Genomic DNA, 20,926 nt, shown 5'->3' with positions numbered 1-20,926 from the left:
AAAACATGCATTGCAACTGTTGATGATTGTTAGACTATTTAATTACTGTGTGTGTGTTTGTAGCTTTTAAGGCAGCGTTGGCTGAGGCTGACTACCAAAGGAGAGAGTACATCAGAGTCAAGGAGGGTAAGAGATGCACATCATTCACTTTTTATCCTGTGTAGAAAGTGAACGAGTATGAGTTCCTATGTTTCCCCACATTGCAAAAGAGGCTGTGAACCGAGACAAGTGTGGAAAATCTAGCCCATGATTTGTGCCATTTTTCCATGTTTTGTTATGTGAACAACAATTTCAAGCATATGCTGGAAATGATCAAACTCTCCTCATATATGAGATAGCCTGTTGGAGCTCCATACACATGTGCTCAATGCGGGGGCATCTGGGTGGTGTAGCGGTCTATTCCGTTGCCTTCCAACACGGGGATCCCAGTTCGAATCCCTGTGTTACCTTCGGCGTAGTCGGGTGTCCCTACAGACACAGTTGGCCGTGTCTGCGGGTGGGAAGCCGGATGTGGGTATGTGTCCTGGTCGCCGCACTAGCGCCTCTTCTGGTCAGTCAGGGCACCTGTTTGGGGGGAGAGGGAATTGGGGGGAATAGCGCGATCCTCCCACGCACTATGTCCCCCTGGTGAATCTCCTCACTGTCAGGTGAAAAGAAGCGACTGGCAACTCCACATGTATCGTGGTAGTCTGCAGCCCTCCCCGGATCAGCAGAGGGGATGGGGCAGTGACCAGGACGGCTCGGCAGAGTGGGGTAATTAATTGGAAAAGTACAATTGGGGGGGGGGCTTTGCTCAGTGCTCCTAGTTGGAAATGAACATTGTTGCAACTGTAATGTCACCCACCCCTTCCTCATTCTAAACTACATCCACCTCACCTCCCCGAAGGTCCCCATTTCAGCGAGTTCCTGACGGTACATGTTGGCGATGACTGCTCCGTCAGCCTGGTCTGCAAGGTAAGCACAAACATGCAAACAAAGACTTGCTGATGTTTGTGATAAAATAAATACAAAGTCAATCAACACCTAATTGACTAATCATTGTATAGAAAATGAAGCCAAGGAGTCTTTCTTTGCTCATTAACTTAATATCACAGCAAAACTGCCTGCTCAGATTGTAATTTCTATGAACATAAATCAATTTGTAGATATAGAGTAATTTTTTAAAATGTTAGTGTCTGTTGAACCAAGCTATGTGCAACTTTTGCTAAAGTAAAATTGTAAGCATCTCGGGAAGTTTCACCTCGGAATAATGAGAACCATTTGGTACAAAAACTCTCAGCAACACCTTGCAAAGTTGCAAAAGTTACAGCAGAGGATGTGATATGCCCCCGTGGGACAGCGATGCAACAACACAAAACAGTGCAGAAGGAGCAGCCGGAGTAAATTATTTCAGACTCCACTTACTTCTGACATGAAAGTGGAAAGTAAAGTTTCAAACAAATGTCACTTCGCCCACAATCACTTAAGGCCTGCAGAGGTGTTTGATATTCTCTTTACATTTCTTTGGATTGCACTAAAATACCAAATTTGTTACCTTGTAATGTGCTTTAGATTACTGATGAACAATCCACTCTGCATTCCTAAATACCTGTGAACCATTCGATATGTATTTAGGGTAACTTAGCTTTGTTTACGAGAAAAACACAATTGAAAACATTCAGGGGAGAAATTGTTGTTCAAAAATGTCTATAACAGGGTCACTGGTATAGTTTTTTTGTGTGCTGCTTAAACATTAGACATTGCAGTCTCCATCTACACAATAAATGCATTTAACACATGCCATTCATATTGATATGCCTAACTTCAAACTGCCTATTGATAGTTTACAATGTAACTTACTTCTTAGTGGATCCCCCCCCCATTTTTACAATAAATATAATCTTTATACCAGGTTGCCAACTTGAAGAAGGAATCTGAATTCCACTGGTTTAGAGAAGATACAGAGATCATACCCGACGTGAAACCTGACCTGGGTTCAGGAGTCTGCAAACTGCCAATTAAGCTGGTAATTATATTATATTACACTTGATATCAATATCACAAGCATCTACTTAACAATATATGACAATATACACGTATAAAGTGAGAGCTAACTACTGAAGAATGTTATTGCTGCTATTATTAATAATGTCCCATCTGGAAGTGTTACAACGAGCCTACTTTTATACTGACACTGTTAAACTTATTTCAGTGTTGTATGACACTTTCATGTACCATTATTTTAGATTATTGTGGAGATCACTGGCATATTGTATTGCTATGACACTATTATATTATACAATCTTCCCGGTGGTAATAATCATAACCATCTCTGTTTAGTTTGCACGTGACTAGAGTACTGATGTTTTGATATCCCCCAGTCCCAAGCTTACTTAATGGGGTTTTATATTAAAAAACAATCTGAGTGGAAGTTAAATTTAGCAGCCTCTACTGTCCACCGTTGAGTCTCATATTTTTTGTATCACCATCAGTTCTCATTGAAGACAGCGGGAATTTATAAGGCAACCATCAGTGACGACAGGGGAAAAGATATGAGCCACATCGACATTTCTGGACAAAGTAAATGCACTTTACTAACTGCAGCTAGCAGCTTACTGACTGACTGACTGCGTCTCTGACTAACTGAATGACCTGCAAATGAACTACTCCGACTAACTGACTGAACGGCTAACCTAATAACGGACATACTGAGACCTGGAGCCTGGCGAATGAAGAGAAAACCGAGGCTCAGGGTGTCCGGGTAGCGTAGCGGTCTATTCCATTGTCTACCAACACGGGTATCGCTGGTTCGAATCCCCATGTTACCTCCGGCTTGGTCGGGCATCCCTACAGACGCAATTGGCCATGTCTGCAGGTGGGAAGCTGGATGTGGGTATGTGTCCTGGTCACTGCACTAGCGCCTCCTGTTGTTGGTCGGGGGCGCCTGTTCGGGGGGGAGGGGGAACTGGGGGGAATAGCGTGATCCTCCCATGCGCTACATCCCCCTGGTGAAACAATTGGGGAGAAAAATTAAAAAAGAAAGAAACCCGAGGCTCATCGACACACAAGTTCACGGTTACTAAAGTCTACCAGTTTTGCATTAAAAAAATAAATAAAAATTCGTTGTCATAACTGCTCGCCAAGTAAAAGCTAGCAGTGCTGAAAGCTGTCCTGCTGTTTGTATTTATTTGTGAGAAAATCTAACCTAATGTTAATTTTTGCAAAATGTAAATTGAATGGCGAGAATAATTAACCGCATGAACTTTGTGGGAAAAGTAGTTCAGAATACATATGATTGATTGGGCTGTGCAACATATGTACAATAAATGTCTTGATGCATGCTCAATAATCCAGGTAAGAATATCAAAGAAGATTGAACCAGTCCATCTGGATACAACATTGATTGACAGAGACGTTTCATCGTCATTTCATCACTCATATGAGTGATGAAACGTCTCTGTCAATCAACGTTGTATCCAGATGGACTGGTTTAACCTTCTTTGATATATGTACAATAAAGTTTGCTGCAACTCCACTCATAAATACCCAATATTGTCATTAGTAGCTTACGATACATTTTCAAGGATGTTTTTATTTGGGAAATCTATAATAATTTCAACTGAGTGCATGTTTAATTTACCATTTTCATCACCAAGGCTTTAATTTAACACAACCACCTGAGAGAAACATGAAAGCCAACCTTCCCTCTGACTCTCTCTCATCTTTCTCTTTTAGTCTTTGATGACGCCATTAACAAGATTAATCAGCTGGCTGGTAGGTATATACACACACCTTATCCCAGGCACATGTGAACACATGCAAAAATCACAACATGACACATCAATCTTCTTCCTGGTTTCTTGGTATCCACAACAAAAATGAGATTAAATATTCTAGTTATTATGTATATATTAGATTAGATTGTTAGCAGTGATTCAATACTCTATCATTATCACTTTGCGGCATTAGTTATACTAATGATATTCTTCTTCTCAAGTGATACGTGCTATAGCAACTGAAAAGTAATTTATCACGGTCATGCACACATACACGCAAACCTTACTGATCTGATATTTCTCCTTTAAACCACATTTTAGAAAGTGCTAAAACTTTTTATTCTGGGAGCATTTGGCTGTGCTGAGCTGCCATGATGGCAGTCTGGAGGAGCTTTCAGCTGTCATGGCTGCTATCTGAAGTTGCAGTCACTTGACAACTCTGCTGCAGTTTTCACAGCTGAAGTTAGAATAACAGTTCTTTGCTGTAATGGAGGGTAACATGGTGATGTGACCAGATGAAAAGCATTTTTACAATAAGTAAAGACTCAGTCAATAATGCTGTAGCCAGGAGTCTTTGTCTCGTATGTTTTTCAATCTAGTGTACGTGACCAAAACTAAAATTTCTTCTCCTGGTCGTTTTCTGTTGTCTTGCTGAGTATAATATGGAGAAATCGAAAATGCTTTTTGCTTGTTGCAATGGCTTTAGATGACTTGATTTTGTAAATAGCCCTTGAGCTGAGGTAGAAGCAGGATCATACAACTAGAGACTACACTCACTGGCCACTTTATTAGGTACACCTTGCTAGTACCGGGTTGGACCCCCTTTTGCCTTCAGAACTGCCTTAATCCTTCGTGGCATAGATTCAACAAGGTACTGGAAACATTCCTCAGAGAGTTTGGTCCATATTGACATGATAGCATCACGCAGTTGCTGCAGATTTGTCAGCTGCACATCCATGATGCGAATCTCCCGGTTCACCACATCCCAAAGGTGCTCTATTGGATTGAGATCTGGTGACTGTGGAGGCCATTTGAGTACAGTGAACTCATTGTCATCTTCAAGAAACCAGTCTGAGATGATTCGAGCTTTATGACATGGCACGTTATCCTGCTGGAAGTAGCCATCAGAAGATGGGAACACTGTGGTAAAGGGATGGACATGGTCAGCAACAATACTCAGGTAGGCTGTGGCGTTGACACGATGATCAATTGGTACTAAGGGGCCCAATGTGTGCCAAGAAAATATCCCCCACACCATTACACCACCAGCAGCAGCCTGAACCGTTGATACAAGGCAGGATGGATCCATGCTTTCATGTTGTTGACGCCAAATTCTGACCCTACCATCCGAATGTCACAGCAGAAATCGAGACTCATCAGACCAGGCAATGTTTTTCCAATCTTCTATTGTCCAATTTTGGTGAGCCTGTACGAATTGTAGCCTCATTTTCCTGTTCTTAGCTGACAGGAGTGGCACCCGGTGTGGTCTTCTGCTGCTGTAGCCCATCTGCCTCAAGGTTCGACGTGTTGTGCGTTCAGAGATGCTCTTCTGCATACCTCGGTTGTAATGAGTGGTTGTTTGAGTTACTGTTGACTTTCCATCAGCTCGAACCAGTCTGGCCATTCTCCTCTGACCTCTGGCATCAACAAGGCATTTTCGCCCACAGAACTGCCGCTCACTGGATATTTTCTCTTTTTCGGGCCATTCTCTGTAAACCCTAGAGATGGTTGTGCGTGAAAATCCCAGTAGATCAGCAGTTTCTGAAATACTCAGACCAGCCCATCTGGCACCAACAACCATGCCACGTTCAAAGTCACTTAAATCACCTTTCTTCCCCATTCTGACGCTCGGTTTGAACTGCAGCAGATCGTCTTGACCATGTCTACATGCCTAAATGCATTGAATTGCTGCCATGTGATTGGCTGATTAGAAATTTGCATTAACGAGCAGTTGGACAGGTGTGCCTAATAAAGTGGCCGGTGAGTGTATAGTCAGGGCTGTAACTTCAGAATTCTGGAACCCTGTAGGCATATTGGGGTAAAAGTGTTTTCTTGGTTGTTCCTATAGTATTTTTTTGTGGTGAATCCATTTCTGCCGGATGCCAAGCTGTACAAGTTACGGTTTAGTCATAATTGTTGATTAATTAGCATAATTATTGATTAATCGCCCAAAATTAGAAATGACTATAAATTTCATATTTGTTAATATTCTATATATGGTTGTTTGGTATCATTGTAAAGGGGACCTTCTAGGCCTTCATTTAAGCCCATGGTTGTATCTTTCTGACAAATACAGAGGTCACATGACCTCTTCAAAGCATAAATTACACACATTTTCCCACAATTTTCTTTTATCCCTGTGGGATCAAGGGACATCAGGGACCCAAAACCCAACAACCTCAATACTTAGTGGACTCTGAGGATTCAGGAAATGTATAATATACCCATACTATTTCTTTGTGAGAGGTTATTGTGAGCCTTAAATAAGAAGTCACCAGCTCAGGCCCATTCACCTCCATTCATTCTTTGGACCAGCATTACGTAAAAACTACCACACCAATTGTCTAGATATAATGATAATATTACTAATACTAATGCAATTATAATCATAGGCCAGGTAAACATTTTTCATCCATTTAATTAATCAATAAAATTCACTGAACATGGCCACTAATTACAAATATGGATAGTAATGATCGAATCAAAACAACAGTGCATTACATATTCATTTTTTTGTGATCACATTTTTATTTTCTTCAGTGCATTACATATTCATGCAAAGGTCACTTGACTTTCGGCACTGACAAGATGCAGTGCATGGGTTTGGCTTGCAGCTGCATCGGGCTGTCTTGCATCCAGTTGTGCAGCCACAGGTCACTAGCTCCTCACAGGTATCTGGAACTGCAGGCAGCGACATGAGTTCAGGAACAAGCACATTGTCCTTCATCTTCCATCCCATATTTTCAGGGGGTGGCAGCACCGGGTACTGTAAGTGGGCCTGGCGCCAGACCAAAGTCTGGAAGTGCACACGCTGAATGTGAAAGTTCAGAGCATCTCTGGCGGGTGGCAGTCTCTCTATGGTCATGCCCTTGACAAACATGCCCAAACGGACTTCATTGAGGTTGTTTGTGTTCATTGCACCATATAATTTGCAGAAGAACACTTCTGCATCCTGGATGGTGGAGTCACTAAGCTCAGGACCTTCACCAAGCCCCTTGAGTAGATGGCTGTGCTGTCCAAACACATTCCAGCAGGTCTTCTTCGTGTGTCCTGCAATGTATGATGTTTAGTCACTCCCAGTCAGTGCATGGAAACCTGGAAGCAGCTCAAGGACCTTTTCTTCCATCTGCAGCTTTTCCACAACTGCATGAATGGGGATGTACTTTCTGTCCTTTGCTGTCCCTGCTTTCATCCAGATTTGTTGGCATGGCATTCTGTGGAAGTAGGCGATCAGCAGAATCAAGACGTCGGTGTCTCTTGCAGATACAACAGTGGTTGCCACTCTGTTTCTAATGCAGTGAAGAAAAAATCTTGTATCTGCTTCTCCATGTTTAGCTTCCAAGCTGTCTGTATCAAGGGTTGGGTCAGAAACTTCGACCCTCTCTTCATTGCTGAAACCACCTGCAGCAACTATGGTTTTGTTTGCTGGTGCCCTCAGAATCAGCTGTTGGGAGAGAAAGCGAGCAAGGTCTGCCTTGTTGTCTTCGTGAGCAATGAAGTTCTCCCACTTTACAGGAAGTGTTAAATCTGTTTGTAACTGGTCTTCTGATTGCCACTGAGCCTTTCCCACGCCGTTTCCGTGTTCCGCCTTTGATTGAGTGCTCATGGTAACGATCGAACAGGACATCAATTCGCTGGAACTGTGTGCCACTTTGAAGAACAGATTCAACAAAGCGGTCTGCCAGGTCTCCAAAGGTTTTGGCTTCTTGTGGTTTTCCAATGGAAATGATTACAGCTTGTCCATCAATGACTAGCATTGGTTCACACTGTAGATCTCTGGCTTTGAGGTGATTGGGACATGGTATGTCAGCTGTCAAGATCTTAGCAAATATTGCCTTTGAACCTGAACGAAGCTGCCCGTTAACCTCTGCCAAAGACAGAGGTACAACGAACAGTTCATGCATCATTATGTTGTCCAGGTTGACTGTACGTCCTGCTTCATAGGCTGTAATGTGACGCTGTAGGATGTTCCTGTCTGCCTTGACAGTTTTTGCCTTTCCAGTTTTGGGATCTGACTGTTTTACTTCAAACAGTGAGGAAAAAGTCAAATACTTGTTCTGTATCAGTTTGTCCCTGAAGCCCACTCTTCTCTCCTTAGATGGCTTCAGCCTCTCCTTGACAAAAGCATCCAACGGATCTTGCCCTTTCTGTGGAGCGTTCAACAGGTCATCTTTGATATCCTGTGTAGCCAAGTCGTTGTTCGCAATGTTTTGCAGTGTCTGGGGCAGGTTAGTGGAAAAGAGACCAAATCTCTGCAAGACAGTGAGCAAAGAATCTTCATCTTTTGAGTCCCGTTTCATTCTGCCTTTTGTGGTTTCATTGTGGATGCAGTTGTCACCGGTTCCCAGACCCAAGGCCACCCTGGTGTTATGGGCAAGATCACTTCGGAGGTTGAAAGACAGAGCCCAACGGCTGAGAGCTGAAGATGTCTTTGTGATTCCAATAATGCCTCCTCTCTTTTTGCCGATACAGCCTAGCCACTCCTGACTTTGATCTGGGTCCAATGTGGACCATGATACACACCTCCACAAAGTTTAGTGAAAATTGGTTTGGTAGTTTTTATGTAATGCTAGTCCAAAGAATGGATGGAGGTAAATGGGCATGGGCCTGTTACTGCTACTTTGAGGCTGACAATAACCTCTCACAAAGAAATAGTATGGGTATATTATACATTTCCTGAATCCACAGAGGCCATTAAGTATTGAAGTTGTTGAATTTTGGGTCCCTGATATCCCTTGACCCCACAGGGATAAAAGAAACTATATAGTTTAGGCGAAAATTGTGGGAAAATGTGTGTAATTTATGCTTTAAAGAGGTCATGTGACCTCTGTGTTTGTCAGAAAGATACAACCATGGGCTTAAATGAAAGCCTAGAAGGTCCCCTTTACAATGATACAACACAATCATATTTTAAATATTAACAAATAGGAAAATTATAGCCATTTCTAATTTTGGGCGATTAATCAATAATTATGCTAATTAATCAATAATTATGACAAAACCGTAACTTGTACAGCTTGGCATCCGGCAGAAATGGATTCAGCACAAAAAAAATACTATAGGAACAACCAAGAAAACACTTTTACCCCAAAATGCCTACCACCTCATTTTCAGAAGGGTTTTTCCCAAATTCGGTCCTGACTACTATGGTAAAAATGACATATTGGGGCATCCGGGTAGCATAGTGGTCTATTCCGTTGCCTACCAACATGGGGATCGCCGGTTCAAATCCCTGTGTTACCTCCGGCTTGGTCGGGCATCCCTACAGACACAATTGGCTGTGTCTGCAGTTTGGAAGCCGGATGTGGGTATGTGTCCTGGTCGCTGCACTAGTGCCTCCTCTGGTCAGTCAGGGTGCCAATTTTTTTGGGGGGGGGGGACTGGGGGGGAATAGCGTGATCCTCCCACGCGTTATGACCCCCTGGTGAAACTCCTCACTGTCAGGTGAAAAGAGGGGGTGGAGCAGCAACCGGGACGGCTCGTAAGAGTGGGGTAATTGGCCGGATACAACTGGGGAGAAAAAGGGGGGGGAAAAAAGACATATTGAAAAAAGAAAGGAATCACAAAACTGGTTTCTTTCCCTTTGTATTACCTCCACTAGGTGCCAGTGCAGCAGAGCTGGTGATTAACTGTACTGCAACAGGCATTCAGCTGCAGTGTCACATGAAGTATTACACCTCCGAGATGAACATCACCTGGATGCATGGGTAATTCACTATGTTTACCTTCATTAGTGACACTACTAGTAAGTGGTAAGTAGTGGTAGTAGTAGTTGCATCCGTTGACACTTGAAGTCTTCCTGTCAACACACCAAGCACTTCGTTTTTGACGTCAATGACTTAAGGCAATTTTTGCAACATTTTCACTATTAGTTTGTGGGGGAAAAGAGCATTAACACATAGCATATATGCTCCATATAAAACTGCAGCCTCTCCACAATATCTCTGGATTCAAATCTGTCAAGAATGGTGTTGAATTTCATCTTCTCTTGTACCCCTGTCTTTTGTGTCTCTCGCTACTGACCTATCTACTGAATCAGTACAGCCAAATTATAATTTAAAAAAAATGTTCTGATTAAGATTGACTGGTTACTGCAGGGAAATTGCGGTAATTAAAAACATTACATCTCTATTACTTCTTTTTTGGTTTTACTTTTGGTTTACTTCTTTTTTGGGTTTTGGTCTCCACAAAAAAGTGAAACCTGAAAACTGGGGTGCAGAGAGAGAGAGTGTGTGTGTGTGTGGGGGGGGGGGGTACTTAAAGAGAAAGGTAAAGAATAGATAACAGGGAGGGAGGGGTATATTGAGTGAAAGAGAGACACAAATAGAGAGTCGATGGGAATGAGAAAGGTAGAGAGAGAAAGAGGGAATGGGTTGAAGAGGAATTTCTACCATTCAGAGAACAGAAATTATGGAGGTTGTTTCACATACACAAAAGGGGCAGTGATCTAGACAGAGAGAGAGAGAGAAATAGGTGTCCCTAGGCGAGACATTAGGGGGGCATGTAAACATAATTTTCCATTACCTCTGAAACAAGCTTCACACACATGCCCACAGACACACACACACAGTTCTTTCCTCTCCTCTCTGTTCCTTTTATATTCTTCTCCTTTCATCTTTGTCTCTCTCCTCTTCTCTACTCCGCACTCCTCTTTCAGCGAGTCTAAGCTCTCCCACAGTGAGAAGATTATGATTGGAGGAACTCCTGCTATGGCAACAATGGAGGTACCATGCGTTACATAAATCTCTAAAACTGATGACATTTGACATTTTGTGGTAATTTTGTCCAGCAACATAGAATGTAAACATGTTGTTTTGAATCTATTTGACTTGTTCCTGGAAACGAGACGTTCCCGTGGGAAGAAAGCAGCTATGTTAAAAGTCGCCTTGCCCGCAAAAGCTTTTAGTGGTGATACCTGAGGACAACGTAATCCAGCCAGCCAGCCAAATACATCTAGATAGATGCATAGATAAACATATAGATAGATAGCTGGATAGACAGAAAGGTAGACAGACAGACACTTAGATAGATGAGTAGCTGAGTGACTAATTGATTTAATTGATAGGTGATCGAGCCTACGGACAAAGACAAAGGATTGTACTCTATCATCATCACAGACCCTGAGAACACACACAAACGCACACTGGACCTCAGTGGAGAAGGTTAGTACACACACACACACACACACACACACACACACACACACACTTGTAATACATCACTTTCATTACTGTATCTCAAATTGATACATACTGAGCCTGTGTAGGGCGGCATGGTGGCGCAGTGGTAGGCATGGTCACATCACAGCAAGAAGGTCCTGGGTTCAAGCCCTGGGGTTGTCCAACCTTGGGGGTCGTCCTGGGTCGTCCTCTGTGTGGAGTTTGCATGTTCTTCCCGTGTCTGCATGGGTTTCCTCCAGGTGCTCCGGTTTCCTCCCACAGTCCAAAGACATGTAGGTCAGGTGAATCGGCCGTACTAAATTGTCCCTAGGTGTGAATGTGTTTACGTCAGCCCTGTGATGATCTGGCAGCCTGTCCAGGGTGTCTCCCCGCCTGCTGCCCAATGACTGCTGGGATAGGCTCCAGCATCCCCGCGACCCTGAGAGCAGGATAAGCAGTTTGGATAATGAATGAATGAGTGAGCCTGTCTAGAGATAACAGTCCAACTGGCAGACAGACAGATGCAGAGAGAGACAGATACACACAAACACACTTACCCTGGTGTGCATGTAAACATACACACACATGCACATATACTATTCAGTTACAGTACTCTTAAAACATGTATGAGAGCCTTTCATGGTTGTTTGGTATTTACTCATGAGCCTCAAAGGTATGATGCTAAAGTAAATAAAGAGTCATGTGAGTAAGTCATGTGAACAGCAAAAGTGACTTTTTTTTATTTCTTTCAGTCTATGAGAAAGCCTATGCTGAGTTCCAGAAACTCAAGTAAGACTACACTCCTAAAAATTGTTTCATTTAACCCAAATATTCCAACATCTAATCAGTGCATTCATTCTGATGTTTAAATGTACAATTCAGAGAAGAAGAAAAAAAGGTAATTCTTCCATCAACGAGTCTAATGCTTCAAACATTTGAATACATAGAAATATTACTTACACTAATAGCCAACTAAATTCCCGTGTCTGTTTCTATTAGCTGATCCGTGAATGGGAGCAAAATTTTTCCAAGTTAAAATGCATTTGTGTTTAATTGTTTAACAATGTCATGCAGGTGTGGAGAATATAGAGAAGATTAGTGCACGCGGTCATTTGGCTAATTGGGACAAATGCAGAATTAAATCCTTTACTAAAATTTGTATTTCCATTCGGAAACCCCAATATTACAATCGGTGCAACGCTTGGCTGAATTCCCTCTTTTGAGAGGTATACTTCGACAAACATAGTCCAAAAAAAGTTTACTTTTTAAACTCAAGTCAACTTATTGTGACTAAAATGTTATTTTATTATTTGACAATAATAATAATTTAACAATAATTTAATATTATTATTGAAAATGTTATTTTTACAAGGCTGAAAATAAATACAAAAATCCTCTCGGCAAATTGGTCTGGAGAGTGACCACTGTCATGCAGGATAACCTTCTGACAGTCTAACCACAACAAATTATATTCCCCACAGGAAAGAAATACAGCAAAACCATGAAGTGAGCTAGAGAACATATTATGTCAGACTATCTCAAGGCCGTCAATGATGCAAATGTGGGGGGGATAAAACAAAAACGTTGTAATGCAGACTCTGTGAAGCCATCCAGACGGTGGAGACTGTTGGCTGCAGGCGGCCTCCTGACCCGGCTGCTCAGGAACAGAGAGCCCGTCTGTCTTCTCCTTGCTCCCTAGGCGAGGTGGCGATAGAAATGCAATGCTCTGAACAAATCCTGTCAAAAGATCTTGGGGCATCGTTCCTCCCCTCGAATTCCCAACACAGACAGAGAGCTTGCAACCATAGCCGTTGACATCCACACAACAAACTGTAGGGTTTTAGCTAATCGAAAAATCAAGACTAAACTCCTTTCCCATACAATAAGGGCTGGGCAATACTGACAAAATCATCACAACATCACAACATTTTTGACTGAACACCTCAATATCAATAATGTGAGGATATTTTAGGGATGACTATTGGTGCTTTCATACGATATTTACATGCAATAAAGTGTTGAGAAGTGATCATTAGTAATGTGGATATGATGACCAAGCAGATATACTATATCAATACGTTGCACAGCTCCATGTGCAATTTATGTCAACCTGAGAAGTCAATCATATCTCAGTTAACTACATCTGGCCCCTTTCTGACTAACCTTTCCTTTCCTGAGGTTTATTTCTAATTCAAATGATTCCCAAAATGCTTATGGGGTGAATATCTTTTTGTGTTTATAATATTAATGGTTTGAGGAGCATCTGGGTAGTGTAGTGGTCTATTCGGTTGCCTGCCAACACGAGGATCGCCAGTTCGAATCCCCGTGTTACCTCTGGCATGGTCGGGCGTCCCTACAGACACAATTGGCCATGTCTGACACATACCCACATCCAGAAAGCCGGATGTGGGTATGTGTCCTGGTCGCTGCACTAGCGCCTCCTCTGGTCGGTCGAGGCGCCTGTTCGGAGGGCAGGGGGAACTGGGGGGAATAGCGGGACCCTCCCATGCGCTACGTCCCCCTGGTGAGACTCCTCACTGTCAGGTGAAAAGAAGTGGCTGGCGACTCAATGTGTATCAGAGGAGACGTGTTAGTCTGCAGCCCTCCCCTGATCGGCAGAGGGGGTGGAGCAGTGACCAGGACGGCTTTGAAAATAGGGTAATTGGCCAAGTACAATTAGGGAGAAAAAAGGGGAGAAAAATTCCCCCCCCAAAGAAAGATTAATGGCTTGATATTTTCCAACTTGTTTTTGGCTAGTGTACAGTACGTTCTGTTCCAGTAATTCGTATATTGTGATTGTTAGTTATTTTATGGTAATGCAGCCTATGACAGGTTATGCAAATATAGATATTGAACTCTAAATGAGAAATTGGGGCTGGGGTAGAAGACCTCTCTTACCCGAATCTTCATGTGTTTCAGGGCTGAGGCCTACGCTGAAAAGAGTGAGTCCATGCCAGCATTTCTTCCTCTCCGATCCTGTCCAGCTCTCTGTATCTGTCTCATCCCTGTCTGTTTGTACACCTCCATGTCTATCCATCCACCTGAATTTTCCCTCACACCTCTCCTTCTCCATCGTTCTCTGACCCATCGTCTCTTCTTAGCTCCCTCCATTCTTTCCTTCCTCTCTGTACCTTGATCTGTGTTCAGATTAATACCTTTTTCCAGTCACACTGTTTTACTAAGGTGCTCAAGTGTACCAAATGCTTCTAATGAGGAGCATTTTTTTAATTTGTGGCATTAGCAGTGAGAGTGCCCCCTGTTAAGACAGGCATTCATAATTTGAATCCATGACAGCGATCATTCCTTTTTGATGTGGCATTTTTGTTTCAGACCGTGGTAAGGTGGTGGGAGGACTGCCTGATGTGGTTACCATCATGGAGAAAAAGGTATGATGTGTGTGTGTGTGAGAGAGAGATCCAGTTGTGTGTATGAGTACACATGCCTGTTCATGACAACCATTCTTTAAACCACAGACCCTGAGTCTAACATGCACAGTGTGTGGCGACCCCAAGCCGCAGGTCTCATGGCTGAAGAATGGAGCCGACGTTGAACCCGATGATCAGGTACATCCATCAGCCACAACACTAGACAGGTTTTTATGGAAATATATAAAAATGATGGGAGTAGGTGCAAGGTCATCTCCACAGAGCACTCTCCTCTTCTTTAGGATTATTTTGTTGGTATTTTATACCTTTTGTTGGATAGTGACAGTGGCGGTAGACAGGATATGGAGGAGTGAGAGGGAGAGAGCGGTAGGACTTGCAACAAAGGTCGCCAGCTGGATTTGAACCGGTGACATTGTAACCGTGTGGCATCTGGTGTAACCATTCAGCTATGGAGACGCCTCTCCACAGAGTACTCTCAGCTTAACCAAAATCCCTACAAGCCACAATAAAAGAAGGAAAAAACCCCAGTGCCCTCTGGCATGTCATGTTCTTAACACAACAGTTCCATATGTAGGTGTACTGTTTGACAACCTTTACCTGACAACTTGAATAAAAACAAGATGAATGATAAAAACAGATGTGAGGTATCCCACAAAGTTGAATCAGTTCATCTGGACACAAAGTTTAGTGGGAGAAATGTTTCATCACTCAGTCTCAGCCGTCTGCAGGTATGCATCAAGACAGACGTAAGGTAGTTCTCAGGTTTATATCTGACCACTGTAAAGTGGTCAGATATAAACCTGAACCTTTTTCAGCATTTTTTATAAGCAATCATCAGCTGTCAACTGACAGCTGATGATTGCTTATGGCATGAAACAGGCTTTTACTGTCTCATAAAGAATGTACTTGACTCACTGGATTATATATTATATATATATACATATTTTGTAATGACCACAGATGACTAGACTCACTAGCCCTTGGCTAATGGGTCAGACCCTTTAGTTAAATGGTTAACGTAGTCGCCCGTGGTGCGGGAGACCTGGGTTTGCGTCCCGGCTGCCCCCTGAATTCGCTACAGTAATTATATTGGAACAATAATGTGTCATGTTAAAGTGTTCTGTGGAGTCTCGCTGGAATTGGCCTCCCTGATGTGTCGTCCTGTATTTAGAATAGAAAATTGGCTCTTGTGACCATCTATGATTTGCCTTGTTGCTATGAGACTATGGAAAACTCCTGTGCTCAAGTACAAATATTTCACAATATTAGTATTTAATTTTCACTGCCTGGCTGTCTGGGAGAAAAGAAATGAAGTCGGTACTTTCTCAAGCACACACCAGAGCCTCCTCATCCAAAAACAAAGAAAAGACACAGACCATGTATGCCTTTGACATGTGACATTGAAGGTCAGAGGTAAAATTTAGGATTGGTGGAGGGCGGCGGCGTAAGAAACAGAATTGGACAGTGCTTGTTTAAAAATGTAACATCTACAATCAGGCATGCAAACTGGTTAGGGGTGAAAACGGTGAGAAGGATGCGTGAGCAGAGGAAAACACAGACCCACTAGGGGGTCCGGGTTGTGCTGCCTGGAGATTTTTTTTTTTTAAATAAGCTACTAAATGCTCATTTCTGACATCTTTTAGGATTACTCTGGTGCTGGTCACAAGATAACAGAATTACAAGACAGCAAAATAAAGTACAAAGTGTTAATTAAGTGTAAACCTACCTTTGCATATGATATGCTGATATTTATAAAGACAATTAAAGCCGCAAGTGGCGTTGGGAGGGGTCCAAGCATTGGCACTGTTGCGCCCCCTATGGAGCAATTTGAATGGTTTTGTCCTCATGACCATATACCTTCACCCAACGTAAATAATTAACGCTATGATACGTAGGGGCCTTTTATACACCTAGCCTGTAATAGACTACCGTTTCAACATGAAGCTAAACCGCTGTTGGTAATGTAATAAAGATTGAAGAATCTTGCTTCAGAAACAGTAGCCTACCCGAGTTTCCAACTAGATATGACAATGTCGGATTACTTAGGTCGCCTGTCGGATTACTTAGGTCGCCTGTGTCCTAGATGATTACCGTAATTTTTTAAAATGTCGTAACACTTCCATTGCTTCAGAAACATGTGCCAGAGTTTCCAAAGCTGGACCAGACGGTGTCTGATTTCTTGCGTCCTAGCCGACTGCCGTAAAAAGAAAAAGTATGTCGTTATACCCAGGTGTCCTGGCGTGTGGTATGTAGAGCTGCAGCACTTCCACACCAAATAAGTCAAAATAGCAGGCAAACTATATGACTGACATAGGTGGTCCCGATAGTAAAGTTGTTGAGCACATTGAGATGCATGGGTCGATTAAGTTTTGTGTTGATCTGACTTATGCTGTGGGAGTTATGGCCTTTTAAGCATGACCCTTTGTTATAGCGCCACCATCTGGCTGACATGGGTGATTTGTAGTGGGGGGCCGTATGAATCCACCTACCAAATCTGGTTGGTCTAGGACTTATGGTTGCTGAGCCTCAGACACTTTTAGCTGAGAAACCGCGCCCAATCTAATACAAGTCAAAATGGCGGGCAAACTATATGGCTGACATATGTGGTCCCAATAACAAAGTTGTAGAGCACATTCAGATGCATAGGTCTGTGCAGTTTTGTGTTGATCTGACTTATGGTGTGGGAATTACGCATAACCCTTTGTTATAGCGCCACCATCTGGCTGACATAGGTGATTTGTGGTGCCTGAGTAGTGGGGGGCTATAGGAATCCACGTACCAAAGTTGGTTGGTCTAGGACTTACGGTTGCTGAGCCTCACACACTTTTAGCGGAGAAAAATAATAATAATCCTAACTTCGCTGCTTGGACCCCTAATTAACAAAGGGCAGCCCCATCACGTACATAGCTAATTACAATTATTTTCAGAATTATTACTCTCCATATCCACTCTACCAGAAACAGTGTTAAAAGAAAAATCACAAATGTGAGCATGAAAGAGTATCCTCTGCTTTAGGACTGGTGGTGGGGTGGGGGGACAGGGCTGGAGGGGTCTGTCCTTATTTTTTCTTCTTGGCCTGGACCAAGTGTCTCAAGGGCCCACTTTCCCTGTTTTTCCGTATGCCTCATCCTTGCCCTCTTCTCCTCTTCAGCCGTCTGCCTTTTGCTCTCCTGAGCACTGCCAGACTGTTGGCAGACACACTTGCTCTGCTGCCGTTGGGGTTTGTCAGTGGTTCCTGCTGACCGGATGTTCTTACAGATTGTGCCGTCCACCTCCTCCTACCTGACATCCTCCCTTAACAATGTTAGCTAGCTTGTTAACAGTTCTCGTTTCCTCCAATTTGATCTCTTACCTCAGGTTTTTCGACTGGCAGGCATTTTTGGGTTTTCAGTTGACGTCTTCGCTGTAGTTTCGTGGCTGGCACGCGCCACTGTGGCAAATTCATTTCAGCTTTTTCCACACAGCAGGTCACAGCAGGACTGGTGGTCTGGGCTCACGCTGTACTGTGACTAGCGACTGATTGGCTGCTGCCTTTTGTTGACAGTCGATGCATGCGTATCCAAACGAGCATCCACAGCATCAGATGTTCGAGCTCCATTGTCTTTCTATGGAAGTCGCTTTGAGTTGACAGGCTGTCGGACCCCCCCCCCCCCAAATAATAATTTCTCAGCGGATCAGCATGATTCACGTAGTTGACCTATTTTGGATTAAAAATTTTGCCGAAAGGTGACAAGTTTGCATGCCTGATAATTAACTGTATGGAGACCCGTTTAATTAAGGTTTTTATTATTGTGATATTACTTGGTTTATTAAAATCCCTTCCTGCAGTCACCAAGAAGATAATGCAATACGTATGACATGGATACAATAACAGAAAAAAAATGTATATAAACATACACACACACACTTTCAAATGAATCCTAATACAATCACTGACATTCATTTTGTTTCAGAATAGATTGAAAAGGTTTAGGGTGGCGTAGCAGTCCTGTTGCTTACCAACACAGGGAACACCAGTTCGAATCCCCGTCTTACCTCTGGCTTGGTCGGGAGTCCCTACAGACACAATTGGCCGTGTCTGTGGGTGGGAAGCCGGATGTGGCATGTGTCCTGGTCGGTTGGGCACTTGTTGGGGACAATAGCGTGATCCTCCCACGCGCTACGTCCCCCTGGTGAAACGTCTCACTGTCAGGTGAAAAGAAGCGACTGGCGACTTCACATGTATCGGAGGAAGCATGGGGTAGTCTGCAGCCCTCCCCGGATCGGCAGAGGGGGTGGAGCAGCCACCGGGGCGGCTCAGAAAATTAATTGGCCAAGCACAATTGGGAAGGGGGGAGAAATCCAAAAAAAGAGAAGGGAACTCTTGAGGGCTAATAAGAAATGTTGCTGTGGGCCAACATTTAGCAACAGCTGTGGTATAATTTAACACAAAAATGATTGCTAACATTATATTTTTGCCTTTCTTTTCTCTCTTTACTCTAGTACGTCGTGTCCCTGGACCAGGGCAGGTTTGCCAGTCTCACCATTAAAGGAGTTTCCATGGATGACTCTGGGAGATACACCATGATCGTCCAGAACAAATATGGAGGGGAGTCCGTTGACATAGTGGTGAGTCTGCATCTGCTCAGTTGGGTTTACTTTGGCACAAAAATTATACATCTTATATATTATAATCATATTCTTACCATACGTTTCACAAATTCCATCTTTTGGACATTCTCTAGATTCGCATATTGATTAGATTAACATGTGCCTCAGTTCAGATGTAGACGTTGAACTTGGACTTGTGTCCTGTGTCTGAGCCATAAGATGTGATTATTTCAGTCCTGACGGGGAACAATAGGGGAGAAGATAACATGAGTCAGTTTAGCATTTCTGCTGCGGCCTGTCTCTTCAAATTATGCACAGACACGGCGGATTGTAATGAAATGAATTTGTATTTCACGACATAACATGTTTCATCTATTTTGAAAATTGCTGGGTTAAAGGCTTTGACATTCTTGGTAACAAGTTTCATTATCAAAGATGTTCATTATTATTGGGCCTTTTAACATCCTGATCACTGTAATAGCGTATGGAAAGCTGTCAGCGTCTTCATTATGACCACGCTGAGTACACAAGAGCCCTTTAGCTTTGAAGGAGGGACAGTTCGTTCTTAAAAGTGTTTAATGCTAATGAGTGTTGTCTGGTTATCTCTCCAGGTCAGCGCGTACCGCCAAGGAGAGAAAATACCAGAAGCAAAACCAACACTCACCCCCAAGACCATCATCCCTCCCAAACTCCCTATTGAGATCCCTCAGCCCAAAGCTCCCGCCTCCGCCCACCAACCCGCCCCCTCCGCCCACAGCCCCACTCCTCCTAAAGCAGCTGGAGGAAGAGGAGCGAAGAGTCCCACCCCTTCAAGGAGGAAGTAGGAGGGAAGGACAGGAGCCCAACACACATACACGCACATAGATGCACCTCCCTCTAATTAAATACACATGATTAATTAGAAGCCTTAATTGACACATTGTGTCATGACAGTGTTATACCGTAATACAGACAAGAGACACACTACACTAAATCGTAAGAACTTAGCTCAGGTGAATTGAAGCTTGAATGAATAAGTCTGTAATAAATACAAATTGAAAATAATCCTTAGCCACTTCAAATCTGACTGAACTGAGCAGAGATGAAATAAATCTCGAATTGAATTGAAACAAGACGGAAACTTGAGGAAGGAGCCCACGATACAACACATACGAGTGGACTGTGAGCAAATGAAAAGTTCATGTATGTATATGCTTATAATTTGCTTAAAGTATAATACATATGACACCCGGTTCAAGACCATGGTCGGCGTGGTCCATTGAGGCCTCGGCTTGGAGAGCTCAGGCACCAAAGGAGAGTTGCAGTACTTACACTGTCCTACAGGGGCTTTTTCCATTTTCGTGCTTTGGCTCAGTCACTGTCATGCAGACGTCATGTAGCCAACTTTTCAGGAAGCTAAAAATACAGCCTTTTTTTTTCTGCTGGTGCTCATCAACCTTTGACATTTCACATGGTGTCTTCAGTGGCTTAGCCCAGTCTCAGGGTCATGCAACTCATTTAGAATATAAAAGCAGTAATGGTACAATGACACGGCAGCCTCCATGTTGCTGTCCTTTCTAGAAAACCAACACGTGCTGGCCGCAAATATGCAACGATACGCCTTGCAAAAGTACTACGGGGAGATTCCCACGACTGCTTATGATAATGATCAGCCATAGGAGGGACTTCTCAGACACATACGGAGCAGGACTGCCACTGAAAAATTTAATCTGACAACATTCTGTCTATCATTGACTCTGATTGTTAGCGCCAGAAATGTCTTTGGAAAAATCTGTTCTGTATTTTGCTTTAAAGCCAGCTGTCACCCGTATATGCC

General features: G+C 43.1%; 1 protein-coding gene across 1 annotated transcript in view; it reads left to right on the top strand.

Moving 5' to 3' along the window:
* Positions 1–19,934, top strand: part of myom2b (myomesin 2b) — a 76,322-nt gene extending 56,388 nt beyond the window's left edge. The window contains exons 25-38 of the mRNA XM_056278543.1: positions 64–126; positions 887–954; positions 1,892–2,005; positions 2,472–2,559; positions 3,715–3,753; positions 9,577–9,682; positions 10,633–10,699; positions 11,041–11,137; positions 11,887–11,923; positions 14,054–14,076; positions 14,465–14,520; positions 14,608–14,697; positions 19,003–19,128; positions 19,722–19,934. Coding sequence (XP_056134518.1) covers positions 64–126; positions 887–954; positions 1,892–2,005; positions 2,472–2,559; positions 3,715–3,753; positions 9,577–9,682; positions 10,633–10,699; positions 11,041–11,137; positions 11,887–11,923; positions 14,054–14,076; positions 14,465–14,520; positions 14,608–14,697; positions 19,003–19,128; positions 19,722–19,934 — 1,187 coding nt within the window. The remainder of the gene's footprint in view (positions 1–63; positions 127–886; positions 955–1,891; positions 2,006–2,471; positions 2,560–3,714; positions 3,754–9,576; positions 9,683–10,632; positions 10,700–11,040; positions 11,138–11,886; positions 11,924–14,053; positions 14,077–14,464; positions 14,521–14,607; positions 14,698–19,002; positions 19,129–19,721) is intronic.
* The last annotated feature ends 992 nt before the right edge of the window (positions 19,935–20,926 follow it).

This window comes from Lampris incognitus, chromosome 4 (genome assembly GCF_029633865.1).
Source record: "Lampris incognitus isolate fLamInc1 chromosome 4, fLamInc1.hap2, whole genome shotgun sequence".
NCBI lineage: Eukaryota > Metazoa > Chordata > Actinopteri > Lampriformes > Lampridae > Lampris > Lampris incognitus.
Note: the sequence above shows the minus strand (reverse complement) of the source record. Positions and strands in the feature narration are given on the sequence as shown.